Below are 23,815 nucleotides of genomic sequence, written 5' to 3' on the forward strand. Positions count from 1 at the left end.
AGCAGCAAGGTCACAAATGAATGCAAGTACTAGCACCATTATGGCACACATGTGTTTTGCACGAACCTTAGTTATTCTCCCACAGACAGTCCCTTTCATGCCACTCCAGGTAGTTACCATGGGCAGCAAACGATGGAAGGACAGCAACAAAAACAAGGCGCAGAACCGAAACCTTCAGACAGTCACTGGGCATGCCGTCCATTGTGCCGCCTGACGACGAAAATCAAGACAGCCGAGAGTCTTCACGCCGCTTCTGAACACAAACCCCTGACGCGCCTGCTTTTGGCGGACTTGTACGAGAATGGGTTCTTCATGACGCCTCCCCCGGCAGGGCTGAGGTAGTGGAACTCATGGGTGGACTTTCCTCGAGAATTTCTCCTCTCGAATGCTACATCCGCACGTTTCCCTTTATCCTTTCCCCACGGTCGTATTTAACGGCCGGGCCTTTTATATTTTTAACACAATTTTGCAACGGGAGATGGCATGGTTGATGGCGTAAATCTCTCGGACAGGGAAGGTTTGGCGAGTGACGGGTGTCTCGTTTCTTGGAAGGGTTTCAGAAGCCCAAACGGAGGGAGAAGAGAGCCGTATTTATAGAAGCCTGCACTCTGCAAGTGCAATAAAGCAAGACAGTCTCATTTCCTTGCAGCCTCGCACACACAACGCTCCGCCGTGCGACAACATCTTTATATACGCGAATCAAAAAGACAGACAACGGCGCGAACGGTAACCTCTTGATAAGCGTAAACGCCCACCTCAGTCGTCGGCCGAGCATTTATACCGCACCACCGGCGAGGCCTCCTTCGCAAACATATTTGGGGAGAAAAGGAAGAAGGACTGCCACCTCAGGGTGCTGGAGGGGAAGTTCGGAGCCGGTCTCCCTTGTAACAGGCATACTAGGCCAGACCCGAGGGGCCGCCGTGCACCCAAGTCCCATCCGCAGCCCGACTTGGTGGCTCTTTTTCATATTGGCATACTGACAAAAATCGTTATTTTTTTTCGCCAGGTAAGTTGTTTCCCGCCGTAATGGCCATGACAGAACCTCGGCTGAAGCAGCTATTCTTTCTCGGAGCTAAAAGCAACACTCGGTGATGCTTCTTTCCCTCGAAGTACATCTCCACTTATAGATACAATCCCGCAAATTGTCCGACTCTGCCATTTGGCGTAAGAGACCCTACACGATATGGTTTCTTTTCGGGTCACTTGTTGACCCGTGATTGTTTTGAATAAAAATTAAGAAAGAAGGCTGGCCTTCTTATCCTTGGTTCGGGAGGGGATTTTATTTTGATTTACTGGCACTACGGATATAAAAACCATTCGATAGTTATATAATGTGTCTCTATCTCTTGTCCACCTTTGCTCGAATTACTTTTCAGAGCCACACACCCGCAACAGCCCTAGAACACAGTAACAATCCAAACTGTACAATATGGAGGCCGGCAGCCTTTGAACCACAAACACAGCGACACTGAGAACCGTGTAACCACATACGGATAAAAGAGCAGAGCTGACACAAGAACAAAAAACAGGGAAGGCTCGTCGGGGAGGGGACGGGGAGCAGGGGCGTCCTCACGCGGCGTCGGGGTACAAATCGAGCCAGGTGCCGACGGCCTGGCGGAGCTCGTCGGAGTCGACGACGGACCACACTTTCACTGTCTGGCGTGACAAGACAATCTAATGCACAAAAAAAAAAACTCTTCTTACACTCCTCCCACACTCTTCCTTTACGAGCACCGTTACAAGTGCTGCGCCTTGTACTTGGCCATGGCCTCTTGCAGCACCTCGGCAATCTCTGTGTGCCCGTTTGTCTGCGCAACACACAGCGCGGTCTCGCCCTTGGTGTCGCGGATGGACACGTCGGCGTGGCGCGACAGCAGGAACTGCACGGCCTTTAGGTTGCCCTTTTCGGCGGCCGTGTGCAGGGGCGGGCCCTGCGGCATGAAGTGCATTCTCTCGGCGCAGCTGCGGTGGCGTGCAAACAGGCCCTCGTTGATCGGAGCGCCGTGGTCGAGCAGCAGCGCCAGGACCGGCACGATGTCGTCGGTCTCGCGGTTGAGTGCGTAGTGCAGCAGGTCGCCCTTGTTCATGTCGACGAGGTGGCGGGGGTCGTTGAGGAGGTCGCACACCAGCTCGAGCGTGCCCCATTGGACAACATTGGACATGGCCGTCATGTTCCAGTACGGCGCGTCCACGTTCATGTTGGCGCCGTGGTCTAGCAGCCAGTAGGTCAGCTCCTCGTCATCGGAAAAGAAGGCCCAGACTGGTGGCGTGGTGGCGCCCTCGGGTTCGTTCACGTCGTAACCCGACCGGAGAAACAGTGCCAGGCAGCGGAGGGCGCTCTCGTCGAGTGCGGCCCCGAAAACATCGTGCCGGATAGGGACACCGCGCTGGAGCAGCCGCTCGGCAAACGCGACGTTGTCGACACGCAGCACATCGTACATAATGGAGGAAAGCGAGTGGATGGTTCGTGCGTCGCGGCCTGTGGCCGGACCAAGTGCAAGGAACGCGGAAATGACCTTGTCAAACGTATGGAGATCGTTTGTCTCGAGAGCCTTGAAGAGGGCAGCCATCACGCTTTGGCTCTGGTACTGCTCGGGTGGGCGGTGCCATGCAGGCCGGTGACGACGAGCTCTTTTAACGACCGGCGGATTCGCCACCGGCTGCGATGGCTGGATGGCAGCATCAGCCATGATTGACGATAATAATAACGGCGATCGGCCGTTGACTGTAGATGAAATGAAAGAATCAAGAATGCGGAGAAGCACAAACGTCCTGCTCCGTTATACCACGTGGATCATGCGAGAATTCTGCTTATTAATAAAAAACCTGGCGAGGAACATATGTATCCCCATTAAGCCAAAATCCTCACCAGTATTCATAACTGCCTTTGAGAAAGAAAAGGAATCACTCGCAAGTTTAAAAAAAATAGGAAGAATATTAACAAACTAGAAGTCTCTCGTGTACGAAAGGAACAGCACAGCTTTGCTGCAGACAAGTACCTCTTTCGCGATAGCAAACATCGTGTTGTCTCGACCAAGAAGACCGACTGGCAAACAGATACCTACAACGGGGAGGTTGTGAGCCAACACAAGATTGGTCGCCGCATTTACTACACGAAGCGAAGAGCGGGTTTCTTAGTGAAACGGGGTGGCGAGTCGTGCCCTCTCGGTCTATAACGCCCTCACTACTCGCACCCTGTTTTGTTGGCAGGTGTAATTGGCAACGAAGGAGTCCTCGAGTCAGTAGAACACTTCCATTTTCTTCCCATCCTCACGCTCATGACCTCTGATCAGAGGTCGTGAGAGTTCGGCCTGCTGATCAGGAGTCGTCTCCTTTTGCATGCTCACGTGACGTCGGCCGTCATCCAATAGGCTAACGGCAGGAGCCGCGTCGAGCCGTTTTCCGCCCCCTTTCTTCTCGATGATGGGAGCTTTAGCAAGAATTGGTCGAGAAAAGGGGGGTCTCAATATACATGGATGCTAGTCTTTTATCACTTACACAGGTAGTTTGTTATTTCAATTTGCCAGGGGGTCTTTTCAGTACGTGAAGCGAATTTCTCGAAGCCAGCTACTAATCATCACCTCGTGTAGGTTTTTTTTTTTTTTTTTGGTCATAAAAAAATGAAACAAGCGAAAGAGAGGTCAAAGAGAAATTTACAAAAAAAAGGGCTCACTTTGAATATTCCCATTCGGCGTGATAAAAGATACAACGAGACATTTTACCTTGATCCCCAACATAGGCCCTCTAGGACCTAATCCCTTCTGACAGAATCACCTGTGCCTCTAAGATGGTAACATTCGCCCACCGCACCATCACCGACTAATACCTCTTCTTTAAACATCTTCACGCTGTCAGGGAAAGTAAAAAAGGATCGACTAGAGCGACAAGTGGCCGAGCAAGGGGCAAAGGAGGAAGGGCAGAGGCGAGCCGTGGCTAAGTTGGAGAAAAGGCTTTATATATTCGCTATGCGGTTTTATTAAACAGCGGTATAACGTGGCGTAGTGTTAGGCTCCCGTGAAGGAGTTTACATGTACGAAGTACTATTAGTTGTTTTGTTTCTTCCCCACTTGAGTAATCAGTAAAATAAGCTTACTTGCCTTCAGTTGTCCTTGAAAACAGTATAAAGATCTATGTCGACTTCCTCGTACATGAGACTGTAAGTCACACACCCCCATCTGCGTGTATGTGAAACAAACGTGGTCTTTCCCCGCACAGAGGGCCGATCCAGGGTCTTCCAATATGTGCTTCCGAGACAAGATACGGCGTTGGATTATATCATCCGACAAGTCCGTCTATATATTCTCCGTGCCCGCTCTGAGCGCGCAATTCGTGCAGCCAGCTCTACCGGCCTTCGGACCTTTTTTTGGCTTGGCCTTTCTGTTTTCTCTTTTCAATTATAAATCGGATTTTGACGTTTTCAATGTTTGTCACGTATTCTCTCCGTAGCTCGCGTATTGCGGGGGGAAACCCGCCCCAACTGAGTTGACACCATCAAAGGCGCGACCCAGTGGCCGTTGACGCCATCGCTGGGAGGGGGGTCAGCTCAAGAGGTGGACAGCCATAAGGCATCATACGTGGGCAAGGTGCGGGCGTTGCGCGGGCAAGACGTGGGACGCGGTCACAATTGCAGAGCCGACGATATAAGAGGCGCTTGATGGTCGTGATGCATCACGTCGTCAATCGTACTGTGTAAAATACCCTCATACCCACATACACCTACACCGACACACGTACACACGTTCACCCCTAGACCACACACACACTCCTCCACCTGACGCAGACACCGCAACGATGCCGACCGAATTCATCTCCCTCACGTTCCCCAACGACAGCAATGAGCTTGCGCCCAAAGTCGGCGCGCCGGCGGACCCGGCGTACTTGACGCGGTACGCGCGCACGCTCGACGACTACGGGTTCAAGTACACGCTGCTGCCGTACGACGCGGGCGGATTCGACCCGTGGACGCAGAGCGCGTACATTGCGTCCGTGACCAAAAACCTCAAGGTCATCGTGGCCCTGCGGCCCAACACGGTGTACCCGACGGTGGCGGCCAAGGCGCTGGCGACGCTGGACCAGCTGAGCAACGGGCGCGCGGTGGTGCACTTCATCGCGGGCGGCAGCGACGCGGAGCAGGCGCGGGAGGGGGACTTTCTGACCAAGGAGCAGCGGTACGGGCGGCTGGAGGAGTACATCAAGATCCTGCGGCGGGCGTGGGCGAGCGCGGCGCCGTTTGACTGGGAGGGCACGTACTACCAGTTCAAGAACTACAGCAACCGCGTGCGGCCGGCCAACGGCAAGACGACGATCCCCGTGTCGGTGGGCGGGTCGTCGCCCGAGGCGTACCGGGTGGGCGGGTCGCTGGCGGACATCTTTGGGCTCTGGGGCGAGCCGCTCAAGGACACCAAGGAGCAGATTGAGACGATCTACGCCGAGGCCGCCAAGGCCGGCCGCACGGACCGCCCGCGCATCTGGGTGACGTTCCGGCCCATCGTGGCCGAGACCGAGGAGCTCGCGTGGGCCAAGGCGCACCGCACGCTCGACGTGCTCAACGGCAACCAGGAGACCTTCCGCAAGACGTTCCCCAACTTTGCGCCGGGCGGCCACGCGCCGCAGAACGTCGGCTCGCAGCGCCTGCTCGAGATTGCCAAGCGCGGCGACGTGCAGGACCGCGCGCTGTGGTACCCGACCGTCACGGCCACCAACGCGCGCGGCGCGTCCACGGCGCTCGTGGGCTCCTACGACACCGTGGCCGAGGCCATCCTCGACTACGTCGACCTGGGCGCCGAGCTCATCTCCATCCGCGGCTACGACAACTACCACGACGCCGTCGACTACGGGCGATACATTCTGCCGCGCGTGTACCAGGGCATTGCCGACAGGGAGAAGGCCAAGCAGGCGACAGAGACAACAGAGACGACAACGGCGCAGACGACAAACGGCGACTCCCAGGCGCCTGCGGCGAGTGCATGAGGGCAGGCATGAAAGTGCGTTAGAGTGCGGAGGGACGTCGTGCGCCGGGGTACCCCAAGCAGCAACGTTAGTGGCGGGAACCCCGCTTAGTCACCCTGTAGCGTCCCCCTGTAGCGGCGTTCCAGCCGTGTTAGTCGTGTTAGTGCGTTGTTAGCGAATCACGTCATGCGATGTCGACATTGTTGCGACATCTGAAGGAACCATGCGGACGCCTGACAAAAGTGACAATTGCGTGTAAAAACAGAGCGAGCGGGCAAAAGGAGTGCCTAAAACGGCAGATTCATATGACTCGCTCCCCCTCAGTGGCCGAGACGCGGATGTGGAAGGGCGGAAATGCGCAAAACGACACCTTTTGAGAACGCCGTCTTGAACGCCGTCTCGGTCGATGGCGCATTGCTGACGACGACCTGCCCTGTGGAATACGGGCAAAGAAGGGAGAAAACGTATGACAGCATCGAATGTCCCGTCGTGCGCACGTATTTGCGTTGAGGGGAGGGGATAAATACAGGACGGTCCGTTGAGCTGTTGACCGTTTTACGAGTTCATCTTCTTCATCTTCTTCATCGCCATCTTAAATCACAAGTCCGGTTAAGATCTCTGGTTCAGATATCGCATTGCAACTACGCTCAACAAATAACATTGCGTATTGTCAGCCTCAGGTTGACACATCCCACCACATCCATCACATCCCACTTCCCCGCAATGGCACCCGGTGCTCTCGTGGCCGAGGCCACCTCGCCCTCCTCGACCCCCACGCCCTCCCTCCCAAAGCAGACACCAGCCCAATCACAGAAGCGCCGCAACGACCAGGCACCACGGGACATCTTCCCCGACGGCATCCGCACCTCGGGCCAGCACAACCCGCTGTACGACCAGCTCAAGCCGTATGCGGCGTTTCCCAAGGAGATCACAGGCCCGACGGTCTGGCGCAAAGAAGACTACGAGGGCCAGCCCGAGCGGTGGGTGCACCGGTTCAGCGAGGCCGAGATTGACGAGCTCAGCGCGGCGGCGGACGCCTTCATCGCGAGCGGCACGCCGCTGACGGGCATTGCCAAGCACAACTTCCCCCTGCCGCGGCTGGCCCAGGCGCTCGGGCGCGTCCGCAGCGACCTGCTCGACGGCAAGGGCTTTGTGCTCTTCAAGGGCTTCCCGGCGGACCGGTGGTCGCCGCTCAAGAACGCCGCGGCGTACATGGGCCTGGGGACGTACCTGGGCTACTTTGTGTCGCAGAACGGCCGCGGCCACGTGCTGGGGCACGTCAAGGACGTCGGCGACGACCCGACGCAGATCCACAAGGTGCGCATCTACCGCACGACGGCGCGCCAGTTCTTCCACGCCGACGACGGCGACCTCGTGGGCCTGCTCTGCGTGCACCGCGCGCTCGAGGGCGGCGAGAGCGACATTGTCAGCATGCACCACGTGTGGAACACGCTGCAGCGCGAGCACCCGGACGTCGCCGCGCTCCTGACGCAGCCCGTCTGGTACTTTGACCGCAAGGGCGAGGTGTCCGCCGGCGACGACCCCTACACGCGCCAGCCCGTCTTCTACCTCGAGCCCGGCGGCCGCGGCCGCGTCTACAGCAAGTGGGACCCCTACTACGTGCGGTCGCTGGCGCGCTACTCGGACGCCGGCGTCATCCCGCCGCTCAGCGACGCGCAGCGCCACGCCATGCAGGTCCTCGAGGACACCTGCCAGCGGCTGGCGCTGCACATGGTGCTCGAGGTCGGCGACATCCAGTTTGTCAGCAACTGCCACCTGCTGCACGCCCGCACCGCCTACAAAGACTACCCGGCGCCCGCGCCGCGGCGCCATCTGCTGCGGCTGTGGCTGTCGACGCCCGAGACCGAAGGCGGCTGGACGCTGCCGTTCCCCGACAGCCAGGAGCTGAAGCGCGGCGGCATCCAGGTGGACGACACGCCGCCGGTGTGCCCCTTGGATGCGGAGTAGCGGCCGGGAGGTGCAAGGAAGTCATAGAAGGAGGGCAAGTACGTAATAATGACCTAGTTACGATAGTTTTGGATTTGTTTTGAATATATATTGTTCATTTATGACTGGAAATGGAATACAAGCCAATAAGTTGGGCAAATGCGAACAAATGCACAGATTGACATACGACGGGTGACGCAAGTGATGATACGAATGTACACGACATACACAACGTCCTCGACGTACTCGACATACGATTTATGCATGTACGAGAGCAACGAGCTAACGACCACCCAAACGACTTATGGTCTCGGCCGAGACGAGGTTGTCGAGGCAAGGGTGGGACAGTATATGAATCAGGGTCCAATGTACGATTATCGTTATCAGATCGAAACATGGTGACCATGAACGACATAACGTCCACATCGCTACTAGGAAACGGAACGAGAGGATGACAAAGACAAACGTCGACAGGAACAAACCCTCCGCGAGACACCCGAGCTGCGCGAGCCGAGTACGGAGGGGAGAGAAGGGCAGGACGAGAAAAGGTCAAGAAAATGGACGGAAAAGCAAGATGCAAGCCAGAACAACAGCAAGCACAAGCGTTATGGTTATGCGGCGCCCTTTGCTGCTGTCGCCATCCTAGCGAGAATGGCGCGGGGCCCACAGACACCGGGATCCACGGGGCCAAACGACGGGCCGGATGGGGCAATTCGGGAGTGCAGTGGCGACAACATACAGTGGGTTGAGGAACGAATAGTGGGCAGGGTGCTGTTACAGTGGCAAAGTGGGCGTTTACAGTGGGCGAAGTGAGCCTTTACAGTGACTACAGGACTACAGTGACTACAGTGACTACAGTGACTACAGTGACTACAGTGACTACAGTGACTACAGGACTACAGTGACCACAGGACTACAGTGACTACAGGGGGCTACAGTAGTATGTCGTGAGTTGGTAATGTCAAGTCGTCTCTCAACACTCGGCGACTTACCTCCACTTCGCTTCGATCCATTGGCACCTTGTTGAAGACGCCATCGACATCGTCTTGACTTGCTGCCAACATTTCTTCCTGGCCAAGTGTGGGGGTTGTTCTTGTTCCTGTACAGCTGCGTTTGCCGAGGTATCATCGCTATCGAAAACATGAATGTCGTTGTCCGGACGCCTCACGGAATTATGAGACGCCATAGTTAGAGTGCAGATCGGAGATGATGCACCATTGTACTCTTCGACGACCGAGACCGAACTGACGAAAGAGGGCAAAGACACGTCGAGCAGGTAGAAAATACGCTGTAGCTTGCCAAATCCTATGTCGGGCCGCCCTGTATTCTTGTCAACTTGCACTACGTTCACTGTTTTGCTCGGATGGTTTTCATCACATTTCATCACAGTGGCCTGTTCATTTGTTGACTAATTGTTCTTTTATTTTATTCTATCTTTGTACTTTTGCTAGTCTACTTCGCGCAACTTATTGTTTATTTGATTCGCGACTCCATCTTTAATAGTATTTTAATTCATTTTGCATTTTGTATGTCACATTTTGTCTAGAGCGCTCTCCCTTCCATCTCGGCGCCCCCAGCAGGACTTGTTGACATGTTTTGATTTTCGTTGCTCTCCCATTGATCTTGGATGTTGTCTGTTACTTTTATCGTCTTTCGCAATCCCTTGTCCACATCATAGAAGAATCGTATGTTGTCCGTGACACATCCATCGACATCCATCAACAACCATCAGCCAACATCACAACTGCACAACGGCACAAACGCACAACCACCACATTCACCATGTCCACCAGCAACCCACTCGCCAGCACAGACAAGGCCGCCCGCGAGATCCCCCCGTCCCAACGAGTCTTGCTTCTTCACGGTCCTCGTCAGCCGTACCACGTGACGCACGACTATGCCGTTCCGCAGCTGCACCACGACCGCGAGATCCTGGTGCGGACGGCCGTCATTGGCCTCAATCCCATCGACTGGAAATCGCCCGACTTCAACTTTGCCATTCCCGAGCTGCCGTACATTGCGGGACGGGAGTGTGCCGGGGAGGTTGTGCAGCTAAAGACGAGAGTCGAAACGAGCAGTGTCCAAGGCTTGAGCGAGGCAAGTAAGGCAGATGGCTTGCTGTCACCAGAGGTCCCGTCCGCCGCAGAAGATGCAGAGGCGGACGTTGTCATCGACGTTACAGACAATACGGCATCCACCAACGTCCATGGCAAGGACACGCCCATCCCGGCCGTCGAGCCCATCATCCACACCTTCTTGACCAACGATGCGTCGGCTGCGAAGAGAGTGTCTGTCGTCAACGCTGTCGAGGTGGACGACAAGACAGGCGCTCCCCTTGGCACGTCCTCCAGCACATCCACGTCTGGCCGCATCACCACGGGCGACCGCGTCCTGGCCATCTCGACCGACTACCGCGACCTCCGCAAGGGCGCCTACCAAGAGTACGTCGTCGTGTGGGACTACAACACGGTCCGCCTGCCGCCGCACGTGTCCTGCGAGGCCGGTGCCACCATGGGCGTGGCCTTTGTGGCGGCCGTGCTGGCCCTCGGCGTCAACCTCGGCGTCGACTTTTCGTCTGTCGCGGGCGGGCCCGACCTGCTGTCGATTGTCCGCCGGCTGCCCCCGGCGGCGCTGGCCGCGGACATCCGCGACGAGTGCGTGCGCGGCATCGGCACCTCCGACCGCGCCCGGGCCGGCGACTGGCTCGCCATCTGGGGCGCGTCGTCGACGTCGGCGCACATGGCCATCCAGCTGGCGCGGCTGGCGGGGCTGCGCGTGGCCGCCGTCGTGGACACGGCCAAGCACGGGTGGCGGCTGGCGCGGAAAGACGGCGCGGACGAAGAAGACGAAAAGGAAAAGGGCTGGTGGCAGCCGGACTGGGTGGTGGACAGCCACGACCCGGCACGGGCGGTCGCGGTGCTGCGGGCCAACCTCGGCAGCCGCCTGCGGTTCGGCTTCGACACGCGCGGCCGGGACACGGCGGCGTGGCTGCTGCAGGCCCTGGCCGGGGGTGACCCGACCGCCGCAAGCAACAAGAAGGCGACGGCGTCGTCATCGACCTCGGCCTCGGGCCGCACCACCCCACGGAGCAGCCCGCCGTCGCCGCCGGCCACGCCACGGGGCGACAACAATGTGGTGGCCCCCATTTCCGACATGGCCGACGCGGACGATCTTGCTGTGGAACAGACCCCGGCCCCGAAAAGCCACCTGGTGGGGCTGACCGGCCTGCCCAAGGGCACGCCGCCCCCGCACACCGTCTTCCACAATGTGCCCATCAAACTCTTCCACGAAGTGCCGGCAGTGGGCGAGGCCCTGTCGTCCTGGCTGGAGCGCCTGCTGGCCGCCAAGAAGCTGGTCCCGCCCGTGGTGGCGGGCGTCGAGGACGGTCTCGAGCGCGTCAATGCAGGCCTGGACCGCCTGCGCGCTGGCGAGATCAGCGGCGGCCGGCTGGTGGTACGGCTCGAGGGGCGCACATAAACAGTGAGGCGTCCATTCTGCCCATGGTGGCGACGCTGACGAAAGTAATGACACATCGTACATTCAAATATACAATGTAGAATATTGGTTCATAATTCATCAGCTTACTTCAGTACCTGCTCCATCTGCTACTCCACATCGTGTAGGTCCTTCAACGGCACCGTCCCCGGAATGTGTAGATACGACACCAGATCCGCCGCAGGATCCGTCTCCTTCCTGGTCCACCCGTTGCCAAAGTACCAGGCAAATCGGTTCACGCTGCCGGTCTCGTCCGCTGGTCCCAGGTACGTGTACTCGTAGTCCTCCCACCGCGGCGCCCGCCGGATCGTCGCCAAATGCGCCATGCTGCCCGGCCACAGCCCGCTGATGTAGCCGCCCGGCGTGCCGGCGTTGTACCACGAGCGGCAGGGCTCGGAGAAGACGGTCGTCTGGAAAAACGCCGTGGCCCAGGCTTCAAAGTCGAGGGCGGCCTGGCGCGAGGGCACTATGGAGCGGATGCCCTCGGACGCGACCTTGCGCAGGACCCGGGCGAGGTGGGCCACATGCGTCTCGACCGAGTAGGGGACCGTGCCCGAGGGACCCGAGGCGTGGGGGCCCAGCACGAAGAACAGGTTGGGAAACCCGGGCGTGGCCGTGCCGAGGTACGTGTGCGGGTGCCCGTGGGCGGTCCATACGTCGCCCAGCGATTTGGTGGACCCGGCCACGGTGATGGGAAACGGCGGCGCCGGCCCCGGCCCCGACTTGGACGCGTCGGCCCCCGTGGCGCAGATGATGGCGTCGACCTCGCGCACGACGCCGTCCTCCGTCTCGATGCCCGTGGCCGTGAACCGCCGGATCGGCGTCCGCACGTAGTCGACGTTGTCTTCGGCCAGGGCCTCGAGGTAGCCCGGCCCGGGGGTCAGGCGCCGGCAGTTGGGCGAGAAGTCGGGGATGAGGTCGTGGAGGAGTGCCGGCTTCTTCTGCACGCGCTCCCGCATGCTGGCCGTGAACTGTTCCCGAAGCGTGTCGTTGGCCGGCGCGTGCTTGAAGACGGTGCCAAAGCGGTGCCAGTACTTGATCTCCAGCGCCTTGCGGAACGCCAGGTAGGCCTCTGGGTCGGCGGCGCGCGCGGCGCGCTGCTTCTCCGTGTACGGTTGCGGGGTGGCCTTGCGCTCGTGGTGGAAGATGTCGCTCCCCAGGTCGCCGGGCTCGCGGGGCGCGCCTTGTCCGTCCTCTTGCGTCGTGACCGTCGCCTCGTCATTCTTGTCTCCATTCGCTGCAAACGACGACGCAATCCATGTCCGGTGGCGCACGTAGTGGTCGAGCCGTGCCACCGTCTTTTGCAGGTTCGTCGTCAGCTGGATCCCGCTGGCGCCGTTGCCAATCACGGCCACTCGTTTTCCCGCGGGATCAAACGACGCATCCCAGTTCTGTGCGTGCCGCAGGTGGCCCTGGAAGTCGGCGAGGCCGGGGTAGTCGGGCAGCGCCCAGTTGTCGAAGATGCCGACGGCGGTGATGAGAATGTCAAAGGTGTGGACGTACGTGGCCCCGGTGGCCACATCGCTGACAGTGACCGTCCACTCGCCGGCTTCCTGCGACCACTCGGCCGCGTCGACACGTCGTCCGAGCTGCACGTGGTCATACACCCCGTGCTGTCTGGCGACACCCTGCCAGTAGTCCCGGATCTCGCCGCCAAACGAAAACGCATCTGTCCACTGCGGGTTCGGCGCAAACGTCGACTGGTAAGCGTGCGAGGGGATGTCGCAGCGCACGCCGGGGTAGCGGTTGGTCAGCCACGTCCCAGACAGCTCGTTGTTCTTTTCGAAAATGGTGAGCTGGATGCCGGGCACCTTGGCCGGCAGGAGAATGCCCGCGGTGATGCCCGAGAGGCCACCGCCCACAACGGCCACGCGCAGAGAACGCGGCTCGTCAATAAAACGATCGACGAGCTGGACGCCGCCCAGCGGGGTCGCCGTGCTGTCGACAGAGCCCATGACGTGGTGGCGAGTGACGAGTGACGAGGTACCGGAAGTTGAGGAGGGTTGATAAAGTGACCGGGTTCGAGGTGATGCGATAGGAGTCCGTCGCAGCAACAAACCAACTCGACAATGCTACCGCTGCCAAGCGCGATCGAAGCTGACGTCTCGACTTGAGGAACAGGTCGAGGAATGCGCAGAGTGATTCAGAGAAGTGAATATGAACGGCAACTGACGAGCTGGAACGCCGTCTGCTGTCGTTGCTCAGGCTCCGAGTACGCAACGAAAGCATTGCATCATTCTGCCGCAGACGCACGACTGCACGGCAGAGAATGCAGCGGATCAAAGAGAATCACTCTGCGACGTGCAGTGGAGAGCGGAGAGTGGCCTGCAGCGAACCGCTGTAGTGCTGCCGTGATGGTGCGGGAGACCCACAATAGCAGTGTTTGCGGATGCGCACTACCCACTGCAAATTGTGTCATAAGGAGCGGTTGCTAATACGTCTCATTGCCTAATCGGGAAGGTCTGCCGGGATGGTGCGTGGAAGGCGCGAACAACGTTGAGGATGCACAATAAATAACAAATGGCACAACGGTGACGATAAGGCCGTGTCGTCGAGTCATTCATGTCCAACAAGAGTATTCTCTTGGCCGAGATTGACAATGTGGCCTGGCCGGGACATTCATTTGCCGTTGCATCGGCGATCAGGGTCTCTGTAACTTGCTCGCGTCGACAAGAGGAAGCCGGCGACATTGGAAGGTTTCTCCTTTTTGTTTTATTGAAACTTTCCGTCTCCACATCGGTCGCAGAGTACTGGGACGGACCGCCCGTCGTACGTGCCCAGCGGAGTCTGGAGCTGTCCTTGTCGGCGTCGACACTGGAGTAATTGCTCTGCATCGGCCGCGGTTGATACAGTCAGGCATGAGAAGGTGTTGATGTTTCCCGGGGAAACAGTAATTAGCTGAGATTCTGGCCTGTAGCAGTGTAGTACTCACCTGGTAACATCGTCATTGTCAGTTACCCGGACAATTGTGTGTCACGGCCAAGTCACAGACGAAAGGCCACGCCGACGATTGATCTCATTGACAATTGACCACCCCGGCGATCAGCCATGCCGCAATATAAAAGAGGTCTTTTTTTCGCATCAGTGTTCATCGTGTACCATCTGCCGCCTCAATCTTCCAACCTGGCTTTGCACGCTGATCCAACCTCGGGCGGAAGAGACGGCCATTCTCGACGCCCCAGTATCTTCATCACCGTCACTTCACTCTGCCACAGCAGGTCAAAAGGATCAACAACCCAGACATGACAAACGACGACGTTCATACCAGTCCTCCCCGCATTGCCAGCCTCGCCAGCCTCGCCGTTGCTAAACAGTGCAGCATCGCGGCATCCAGTACGACGACTTCGGGCATGGCCTGCGCACGGTGCATCGCCAACGCTATGAGCGCAGTAAAGTTCACGCTCATGGTCGATATCAAAAGCGGCAAGATATGGAAACGGTGTCGGCGGTTGGCAATACGGTCAGGCTCTCCAAATTACCACCTGAGACATATGTGAATCACTTGTGATATTTGAACTGTGACGCATGATGCGTTGTTATTGTTGTTATTTGCAAGAGGAAGGAACGATGCGGCGAGCTGGAAGCTTACCTAACCACAGCTCCTGCCATAAACGACAACAGAACTCACAATGAAGCTCCGGTATTTTCCCTTCTCTTCCGAAAATAATTCACGAAACTTTCACCTTCTCTTTTTTTCATTCTTCCACATCCTCTTCTTTTGCCATCACCGTCGAAGGTCGCCAACGCCAACGCATCAAACATCTCACGGTACGCAACTCCCCTGCCTCGAACGAAGCCATGGCATCGTCTTCTTCTGCTGGCATCAGCTGGGATCTCTATCCCAAATCTGGTAGGATCCAACCTCACGAGCCTCTTGAGGGCTACACCTCGGGTGGCTTTCATCCAGTCACCCTGGGCGACGCTCTTTGCAACGGACGATATGTCATCCGTCACAAACTCGGCTTTGGACAGCAGTCCACCGTCTGGCTGGCTTGGGACAACGAGCATGCCAACAACAGCAACGCACGCCCTTGGGTGGCTGTGAAAATCAAGAAGGCCACTGCCTCCGCCGACAGCCTCTTCCACGACGGCGAAGTGGGCGTTCTCGGCATCCTGGAGCGTCACTACCGCGGCACCAACCAGCAGGGCCCGCGCACTTTCCTCCTGCTTCTCGACGCCTTCCGCCATGCCGGTCCCAATGGAATACATAATTGTATTGTGACGGAAGTGCTCGGCCACACCTTGGAGGATCTCTTCAGCAGCTACCCCGCCGACGGTGACTTGCTGCCCCCCGACTTGGTGCTTCGTTACTCCCAGCAACTTTTGCAGGGGCTTGACATGGTGCACCGCCTTGGCATTGCCCACGGTGGTAGGTCTTCATTCGCCCTCTCGTTTCTAAAAGAATCAGATAACTGACAACAGCGGCTCATTCTGGCAGACATTTGTCCCGCCAACATTGCCTTGACTTGCGACCAAGCCCAGAAAAACCCCGACACCTTCCTTGCCACAGTCGGTGCCAACCCACGCACCGTCGCCTACGAGAGTGATGCTCCCCGTCCCGCCAGCCTCCCCAAGCAGCTCATCGCATGCGCCGTCTGGGACGCCTGGTATGTGGACCGCGAGACGGATGTCCGCATCTTGGACTGGGGCTCCGCGTTCCACATGGCCGAAAATGTGACGCGCCCGGCCCAGCCCGCCAGACTCCGCCCGCCAGAGACCTTTTTCGAGCATCACGTCAACTTCACCCATGATCTGTGGATGGCTGGTAGCGTGGTACGTTGCTGATGCACAGTGTGTGAACGACACCTTGTCACTTCCCAGTCCCATTTGCTAACGCAGACAGATCTACTCCATGGTTTTCCAGGCAGCACCGATTGCCAGCGTCACAGCACCTGACCACGCCATTGTTTATGAGCTTGTCGCCAAGTTTGGCCCCTTGCCAGCGGCCTAGAATGCCCGCTTGCAGGAGATGATGGCCAATCTCAAGAAGGAAGACGAAAATGGTTGGTGAATTGCATTGATTTGGACCTTCATTTCCTTTCCTTTATCACAACTGTTTTGTTAACAAGACTGTCTCTGAGCAGCCGCCACCCCGCGCCAGGAGCTGCTCGAGGACGCTTTCGAAGCCCGTCGCCAAGAGATTGTCCGTCAGTGCGCTGGCTTTGCCTCTGAGGTCTATGAAAAGGACCAATTCACCGAGTACGATCTCTGGGCCGTCAAGTTCCTGCTCTGGCCCCTCCAGGGCTTGCTGCGCCACGATCCCACGCACCGTCTCTCCGCAAAGGAGGCCGCCGCCAGCATTGCCTGGACCGATTACCGCAGAGACACCTAGTTCCGGTGACAACAACGGCTGTGGCATCTCTTTCCTGGGCAGGCCAGCGCTTCTATTTACCCCATTCAGCACCCCTCACAGCTCCCCCGCCCCGACGCCGGCGGACTTGGGCTTCGGCTTGAGGTTGTTGGGAATGGTCGACTCCCAGTGGTCGGGGTCCTTGTACTTGATCAACGGGCATTTCAATGTGAACCACACCTCCTGTAAATTGTCAGTACCACGGTACGGCGACATGCCACATTTGGGATTTTCTTTTGTTTTTCTCTTCGTTCTTACCCTCGCAAACATGGCATAGTTGTCGGCGTTGTACAGCGCCTTGCTCTTTTCAGCACCCTTGACGAGCTTCTGCGTATAATAGCTGTCGTACGCGAGGACGGTTTTGCCATCGGTGTCTTTGAAGGACTCGTCGAAGATGCCGCTTTCCAGGCCCTTTGGTCTGTGTGTGTTAGTGTTCGTTTGAGTATTCGTTTTTAGAATAAGTTGATGCAGAATCTTAATCTCACCGGTCCTTAATTTGCGAGGTTCGATGACTGGACGATGGTTAATTATCGAGAACAAATGATGTAAGACAGTAACTACAAACTTAACAAGAGCCGTAACCTACATCAGTTCGTGCAGGATGAGCCCGCCGTAGGTGGCCATGCGTGCCGACGGCCAGCACTCCTTCTTGGCCGCGTTGGCACACGTCGCCTCGCACTGGATGTCGTGGATGGTGCGCGGGTAGCCCAGTTGCCAGACCACGGGGCACACGAAGATGAAGCTGGCCTTGTCGGCCGCGTGCAGCGTCCACGGCGTCGTGTACAGGGCAATGGTGCCCGGCGGCACCGGGTCGCCGGACCGGACGGCATCGCAGGCGGCCTGCGGGTCGATGTTGCCAAAGTGGATCGCCTGGAGCCGGTCGCTGCCCGTGGTGCTGTCCGACAGCAGGGACTGGAAGACGCCCAGCACGGTCTCGACGTCCTCTGCCCGAAAGTACTTTTTGAAGATCTTGGAGTTCTTGTTGACCTGGCTCTTCCCCGGCGGCAGCAGCTCCCACCGCGCGTACTTGGCCAGGTCAATGGCCTCGTCAAAGCCAATGTCCAGCAGGTGCCGCTGCTCTGCGGTCCAATCGGGCAGCTTGTCGAGGTACTGGAGGCTGGTCACGCTGCGGGGCACGACGTCGGTCGCCTCGCTGCTGGAATGCGGGTGGCCGCTGGCCGGGGACACAGGCCCCAGAGCCAACAGGGCGAAAAGGGCAGGGCGCATGCTCAAAAAGGGATCTGACGCCGTGCGTTGTCACAATTATGGTACGATCGGCGTAAGTTGGTGCTTGGAGAAAGAGTTGTGCTGGACATGTGTTGGTGGTGAATGGGAGGCCACCCCAGGTCCTAATATGTCTCTTCGCAAGATCTGTGCCTGTTTCGATCCACGCAGCGCACATGCTGCACATGCCGGTGCCGAGAACAAGCAATGGCGGCAACAGCTCGACGGCGCGGCGCCAAGAACAATGAGTCCAAATTTGGCCTGTGTTCTCCGCATTGGTGAGGAGCGTCCGTCGAAACGACTCATAACACCCCGCTAGCTCGACGGTTGTTGCCGTAACAGGACGGGACGTCCCGTTCTGGACTCATTCCTCACGTCGCCTTTGGCTGGTTTCTGTTTTCATTGGCTGCCTCCAACACGGTGACTGACATCGTGACCCGTCTTTGCAGTGCCAATGGGGTCGGTTCCCTTTTGCCCCTTTTGCATCGCTTCGACTTATTGGCAGTCACGCACGCGCGTGCCATTGGGGACTCGTCTCCATTAGGTTTGATCGCATCCTAAACAAGACACGACGACCAGAATTGGGAACGACAAGCCAATATTTGGATGCATTGGTCTCATTGTCCTCCAGCCAGCAGCTGAGGAGGGCCGTGTGACAGAAACTAAAGAGAATCATCGATAAAATCAGAACATAAAATGCAAAACATTAGAGACTAAAGTTTCATTTTGGACGCCACGGCGCTTACATGGAGAGTGCGATGTGAATGCAGTTCGCGTCGACATGTGCAAGATCGAACTGTGTTGTGCAGGTCATGAGCACCCGAATTGGACAATGGCATAACGATGTTCCTTTCCACGTGTCTACATAGTATGTAACAAAAAAAAAAAAAAAAAAAAAAAAAAAAAACCAAAGTCAACTTTGCTGATTTTCAGCGCACATGCGCACATATATGAAGGCAGCTTCTTTGCCCGCGAGTCGTCGTTGATAATTGTACGAGTCCAGAGCCAAGTCTTCAGTCGTACTCTTTGTTCTGCCATCTCTGCCTTCCACCTTCCACAATGCCGTCGTCCATTCCCTATGACCCCAGCCTGGTGCTGGCGAACATTGTCACACCGGCAACCCTTACAATCGTCCAGGACATCTCCGTCGCCCAGGCCGATGTTGACTCGGCGGAAGAGGAGCTCAATGCGCTTCTGTCGACAAAGCGCAGCCTCGGTCGGTCGTCAGCCCCTTCACCCTTGTCCCTTCTCCCTTCTTTCGTGTTACTCTCCAATGCCACAGCCTACTGACACTCGCCGTCCCAGAAAGCACGCGGCTCGAGATTTCCAACCTGGGATTCGGCAAGGACGACATCGGCGCCATGGTCGGGCCGCTGGACGCTGCCATCGACGGCCTGCTCCCCGACATCAAGGCGGCGGCGGTCAACTACGCCAACGCCAAGATCGAGGCGGAGAAGAAGATCCGGCCGCTGCGGGCCAAGCTGCACGCGGTGCACACGCAGGCCGAGAGCCCCGTGGACTACAACAAGACGCAGGTCAAGGCGATGCAGCTCGCGTCCGACTCGATGAACATGAACGTGCAGTTTTTTAGCGTCGACAAGAACGACCAGCACGGCACGGCGCACGCCAGCAACGTGGCGTCCTTTGTGTCGTCGTCGCTGGATATTTTCGGCAGCAAGTTCCAGCAGCAGGCCAGCGGCACGGCGCAGAGCCAGACGGCCAACCAGTACGCGCAGCACAAGATTGCGGGCACGCTCGTCATCTCGGCGTCGTGCACGCACAAGAACGCGTCGGTGCTGGCGCCGTGCATCCTCAACGTGGACAAGGGCATCCGCGCGTGGAACCGCATCTTTCCGGACGCGGCCGACCGCATCACGCCGACCAGCCTCAAGGGCATGAAGGCGCTGATGGACGGGCCGCCCGGCGACGCGGGCCAGGACAAGCACTTCTCGGTGCTCACGGGCATGACGTACGGGTCCAGCTTCGTCGGCATGGTGCACATTGTCAACACCAAGTCGGACGACGTCACGCACCGCCTGTCGTCCATGGTCGATTCGCTGCAGGAGCAGATGACGGCGGGCGCCTGGTTCGAGGACGCGTCGGGCGGCTTCGGCGTCAACGCGTCCTTTGGCGACGAGGTCAAGAGCCTGCTGAGCGCGCAGAACATCACCTCGCACGTGACCCTCATCTCCATGGGCATCATCCCCTCCATCAAGTCCAACAACATCGCCATGGGCGTCCGCGAGTTTGCCGACTTCGACCCCAAGTCCAGCATGGAGGCCCTCGCCAGCATCCAGAACGCCACCGCCGCCGGCCAGTCCACCATTGGCGAGGCCGCCGAGGCCGCGCGCCTCGGCCAGAAGATGCTGTCGCTCAAGTCCAGCGGCATCACGGCCTCGCTGGCCGCGCTCGGCGACATCGACAAGGCCGAGAACCAGGTCCTCGACATCAACTCGCTGATGACGGCGCTCGACGACTATGTGGCCAAGGTCGCCAGTGCCGAGTCGGGCGTCCCGCTCAACTACTATCTCACCGAGATCACAAAGAGCATGCTGGCCGAGATGTGGGTGGCCAAGTACTTTCCCAAGCAGAACACGCCGCAGAACGACGACACGGACCGGCCGGAGCCTGGCGAGTGAGGGACGATGGTCGATGGCGGATGGTGTCGACGATGGGAGGGAAGTATATATATATATATATATATGGTTGTGTGGACGAGTAGTGGAACCAGTAGAGGCGTGGAGGATGACGCATTGTGCCATGTTCTGGCCCAGCCTTTCCGTAGATGAATAAGACGCCTCTTTTATCTTCCTACGTATCTTCCCACGCCTCGCTTGCCTCCCACGGCGCTGCGATGGTCGGCGGCGACTCTGCTGTCCGTCTCTTCCTCGGCCGCTTCTGGCTCTTGGAGGAACGACTTCGCCTCGACTGGGAGGGTGGGCTCACGGGCTGCCGAGGACGCTTGGCGCTGCTCACGCTGGACGTGGCGCTCGACGCAAATTCCAAGGACGGGTCGTCCCCATGCGCCACAGAGTCGGCGTCGGCGATGGATTGCTGGAGCTCCTTATCGCCCCCCGGCCACTGTGAATTATCCATGGCAGGCTCCCCTTCGAGTGTTTCGCCGTGTTGGGGCACCGATGGTCCGGACTGAAATGCCTTGGTGTTGGCCGCCCGAATCAAGCGATCACGGTGCCGTTTTGCCAAGTCCCTGGTATTTCGGAATGCGGTGGCTCCTTGGAGGAACGTCTCGCGAGTGTCTGTCATCTCGAACCCACGTATCTTGGTCATATGGTACTCGGGCCGGTCTGCGTTATCGGCCGGCGCCGTGACGTGGTGGGCGTACAGCTTAAGCATACCATCATGGTAGGTCGCGCTGTATGTGTGCGCCTCGCCGTCGTACATTGGTTGCTCTTCTTTATAGTTTTGTAGGCTATGTATGGCGCGCGAGCCAATCGCCCCGTAGTAGCGTACTTGTTGTGTAGCCACAACCGGTCTGCCGTTGGGGCCTTTTACCTCGACCGAGAAGTTGGGTATCCAGGGCCTGTCCTCTGCGGTCGATGGCATGATGTGGTGGCTGAGCGTGTCCCGAATCGGTCGCGCCAGCTCCCCAGGGTCGGCTCCGTAGTATATGTCCGGTACGGGCGGACCGATGGTTCCATTCGTGAGCGGCTCGAGGTTGTTGAACCCCGTCTGAAGAGCAGACGGGTGGTCGGGATGGTACGGGCCGAGGATGGTTGGCATAACGTAGGTCGTCACCTCCGCCTCGTTTTTGGCGCGGGCGTTGGCCATCTGGAACGCTTTAAATTCGTCTTCAGAAATCCGAGACGGGGAGAGCGACGGCCTGGGCACTCCCAGTGCATCTCGGACGTCCGTCAAGTCCGGCGCTTGCGACAAATACAGTGGGAGAACGCCATGATCCGTGAGATGGAAATCGAAATTCGCGTCGTATGCCGTCGACTTGGACTTGGTCGTCTTCGTCGTTGTCGAAGTAGGACGGTTAGAGGCTAGATCGATGGACTCCGTCACCCGGTTTCGAGAAGGTTTTTGGCTCGCACTCATTTTCGTTGTCGGATACTAACAAAGGGCTCGTCAGTAAAAGTAAAAGAACGTCCCAACAACATCTCAAGAAAGTCCATCAATACTGGCTTCTTACCCCGCGCAGATCACAGAGATTAGGACCGCCTTGTCTCGCAAATCGAACAAGGTCCCCGATAGGACGCGTATCCGTAAGATGTGCCACTCGTTCTTTCGGGCCAGGCGAGGGCGACGAAGGATGGTGCTGGAGACAGAGGCGGCGATTGTGCTCGTCCAAGGCCCTGCGTGTCAGACTGATCTTGGAGAGTCCGTCGTAGAACTCGGGAGGATATGTCCAGTTGACGCAAGCCTCGCGATCAGTCTCGCTGCGTATCTTGGTCTTCTTTGCTGGAGGCCGCGTGCCAGATCGAGGCCCGTCATCGACGTGCGCTCGTTTTCGCGTTTGTCTTGCCATGAGTGCATCGTCGCTAGAAACGAGATGGAGCGTGATTTATGGAAAGGAGAGCGAAAGAGAGAGTGGGGGGGGAAGAGTCCCGTCGCGGAGAAGGTCGCAGAAGGTCGCAGGGCAGGTCGCGGACCAGCTGTCATGGTCGCGTCTTGTTGTGCAGTCGTCGAGGACATTTGATTGGGGAGGAGTAATTTATGCGGATCGGCGACGGATTTGTCCGACGCCGCCAGCCTATTGTTAGCCGCTAGAAATGCCCCAGAAGGTGACGTGGGTGGGGCAATTCTCACGGGAACGGGCCGCCATAAGTTGTGGGTTCCTCAACTGTGCAGTTACCTGCGGACGACGGAGCAATACTTTGCATCCTCACACGGTTCACCCTCCGTCGCGATAAAAATCCGAGTGTGGCAGGCCTAGGCAGCAATGGCAACCAGCCGTGAAAATGCTACCGGTCTACAGACATCGGGCACACCAAAACGTCAATGTGGGGATTCTGTGATCATCCCGTTTGAAAACAAGAAAGCAACATAAGTCTATTGCTGAGAAACGATGTGAGAAACGAATGTGCTGTCCGAACTCCATGCACTATTCAATATTGGGCGCGCTCTTCATTTTCCGGCCGATAATACCCAGGCCCCTCCCTGCATGAGTTGGTTGGAGTCGGCAACAATGGGAACTACTGTGGTTGTGGTGTCTTTTGTCGCCGCAAACAAAGGGAGCGCTGCACTTATTCCGTTTGCGGATTGTCGTGTTGGCCCTATTTTATTCTCTTTCCATTTTTATCGCAATTCATACTACAGTCTCTAGGCGCAGGGTTTTTACTATTCATTTATTTTCCTGTGTACGATTTTGATTTGTCAAGTCTTTGTTCTCTTGTCGCTTGTTCTCCTGTACGTGGAAGACGCGAAGACGAGAAGATACATAAAGCCAAGTCTGCCTTTTGCCACAGACAGCTGCCAACACGCCTCAGCAAACTTCGTTCTGCAAACAAACCGAGACCTAAACGTCAAACATCCTCACCGCCCCATCTCCCCTCCCTGGGACGCCCTCTCGTCGTCTGCTGCGATGGCTGGAGTACAGCTAGATCAATCTCATCACAACGGTAGCAGTCATGACAGCCTAGACAACACCACGAGGAACAAACGGTCTGCTGAGAAGATCAACCAAACAATCCATAAATCTCAGTCGACACAGATAGAAGCAGCGCAGGCAGATGATCACGAGGCATGGGCGAACTGGGTCTATCCTTCTGAGTTCTACGACAGACTCTCCGTGTTCCATCTCACAGAAGGCGCTCTTGCGGAGCTCGATCGCCGTAACCGTCTTATACAGCAGCGTCCAAGGCCTCCTCGACCGCACGAAACCGTATC

The 23,815-nt window shown here is 57.6% G+C and overlaps 10 protein-coding genes across 10 annotated transcripts; 6 read left to right on the plus strand and 4 right to left on the minus strand.

Moving 5' to 3' along the window:
- Positions 1 to 1,736: 1,736 nt before the first annotated feature.
- SPBR_05182 (uncharacterized protein) lies at positions 1,737 to 2,690 on the minus strand (the record flags this gene model as incomplete). Its single annotated transcript, XM_040763459.1, has 1 exon — positions 1,737 to 2,690. The coding sequence occupies one exon, from the start codon at positions 2,688 to 2,690 to the stop codon at positions 1,737 to 1,739; it is 954 nt and encodes a 317-aa protein (XP_040615298.1).
- Positions 2,691 to 4,791: 2,101 nt separating this feature from the next.
- On the plus strand, positions 4,792 to 5,970 carry SPBR_05073 (alkanesulfonate monooxygenase; the record flags this gene model as incomplete). The annotated part of the gene is made up of 1 exon (XM_040763350.1): positions 4,792 to 5,970. One exon carries the CDS (start codon positions 4,792 to 4,794, stop codon positions 5,968 to 5,970), a length of 1,179 nt encoding a protein of 392 aa, XP_040615299.1.
- A 702-nt stretch (positions 5,971 to 6,672) lies between these two features.
- On the plus strand, positions 6,673 to 7,917 carry SPBR_05047 (uncharacterized protein; the record flags this gene model as incomplete). Its single annotated transcript, XM_040763324.1, has 1 exon — positions 6,673 to 7,917. One exon carries the CDS (start codon positions 6,673 to 6,675, stop codon positions 7,915 to 7,917), a length of 1,245 nt encoding a protein of 414 aa, XP_040615300.1.
- A 1,761-nt stretch (positions 7,918 to 9,678) lies between these two features.
- Positions 9,679 to 11,373, plus strand: SPBR_04894 (uncharacterized protein; the record flags this gene model as incomplete). Its single annotated transcript, XM_040763171.1, has 1 exon — positions 9,679 to 11,373. One exon carries the CDS (start codon positions 9,679 to 9,681, stop codon positions 11,371 to 11,373), a length of 1,695 nt encoding a protein of 564 aa, XP_040615301.1.
- A 128-nt stretch (positions 11,374 to 11,501) lies between these two features.
- On the minus strand, positions 11,502 to 13,346 carry SPBR_04843 (uncharacterized protein; the record flags this gene model as incomplete). Its single annotated transcript, XM_040763120.1, has 1 exon — positions 11,502 to 13,346. One exon carries the CDS (start codon positions 13,344 to 13,346, stop codon positions 11,502 to 11,504), a length of 1,845 nt encoding a protein of 614 aa, XP_040615302.1.
- A 1,843-nt stretch (positions 13,347 to 15,189) lies between these two features.
- On the plus strand, positions 15,190 to 16,342 carry SPBR_05095 (uncharacterized protein; the record flags this gene model as incomplete). Its single annotated transcript, XM_040763372.1, has 3 exons — positions 15,190 to 15,760; positions 15,830 to 16,164; positions 16,235 to 16,342. The coding sequence occupies 3 exons, from the start codon at positions 15,190 to 15,192 to the stop codon at positions 16,340 to 16,342; spliced, it is 1,014 nt and encodes a 337-aa protein (XP_040615303.1).
- A 21-nt stretch (positions 16,343 to 16,363) lies between these two features.
- On the plus strand, positions 16,364 to 16,723 carry SPBR_05416 (uncharacterized protein; the record flags this gene model as incomplete). Its single annotated transcript, XM_040763692.1, has 2 exons — positions 16,364 to 16,394; positions 16,476 to 16,723. 2 exons carry the CDS (start codon positions 16,364 to 16,366, stop codon positions 16,721 to 16,723), a joined length of 279 nt encoding a protein of 92 aa, XP_040615304.1.
- Positions 16,724 to 16,798: 75 nt separating this feature from the next.
- Positions 16,799 to 17,968, minus strand: SPBR_05079 (uncharacterized protein; the record flags this gene model as incomplete). Its single annotated transcript, XM_040763356.1, has 3 exons — positions 16,799 to 16,924; positions 17,000 to 17,159; positions 17,328 to 17,968. The coding sequence occupies 3 exons, from the start codon at positions 17,966 to 17,968 to the stop codon at positions 16,799 to 16,801; spliced, it is 927 nt and encodes a 308-aa protein (XP_040615305.1).
- Positions 17,969 to 19,024: 1,056 nt separating this feature from the next.
- Positions 19,025 to 20,604, plus strand: SPBR_04936 (uncharacterized protein; the record flags this gene model as incomplete). The annotated part of the gene is made up of 2 exons (XM_040763213.1): positions 19,025 to 19,181; positions 19,271 to 20,604. 2 exons carry the CDS (start codon positions 19,025 to 19,027, stop codon positions 20,602 to 20,604), a joined length of 1,491 nt encoding a protein of 496 aa, XP_040615306.1.
- Positions 20,605 to 20,776: 172 nt separating this feature from the next.
- Positions 20,777 to 22,024, minus strand: SPBR_05044 (uncharacterized protein; the record flags this gene model as incomplete). Its single annotated transcript, XM_040763321.1, has 1 exon — positions 20,777 to 22,024. One exon carries the CDS (start codon positions 22,022 to 22,024, stop codon positions 20,777 to 20,779), a length of 1,248 nt encoding a protein of 415 aa, XP_040615307.1.
- Between the last annotated feature and the right edge of the window lie 1,791 nt (positions 22,025 to 23,815).

Source organism: Sporothrix brasiliensis, assembly GCF_000820605.1.
Source record: "Sporothrix brasiliensis 5110 chromosome Unknown Cont21, whole genome shotgun sequence".
Lineage (NCBI taxonomy): Eukaryota > Fungi > Ascomycota > Sordariomycetes > Ophiostomatales > Ophiostomataceae > Sporothrix > Sporothrix brasiliensis.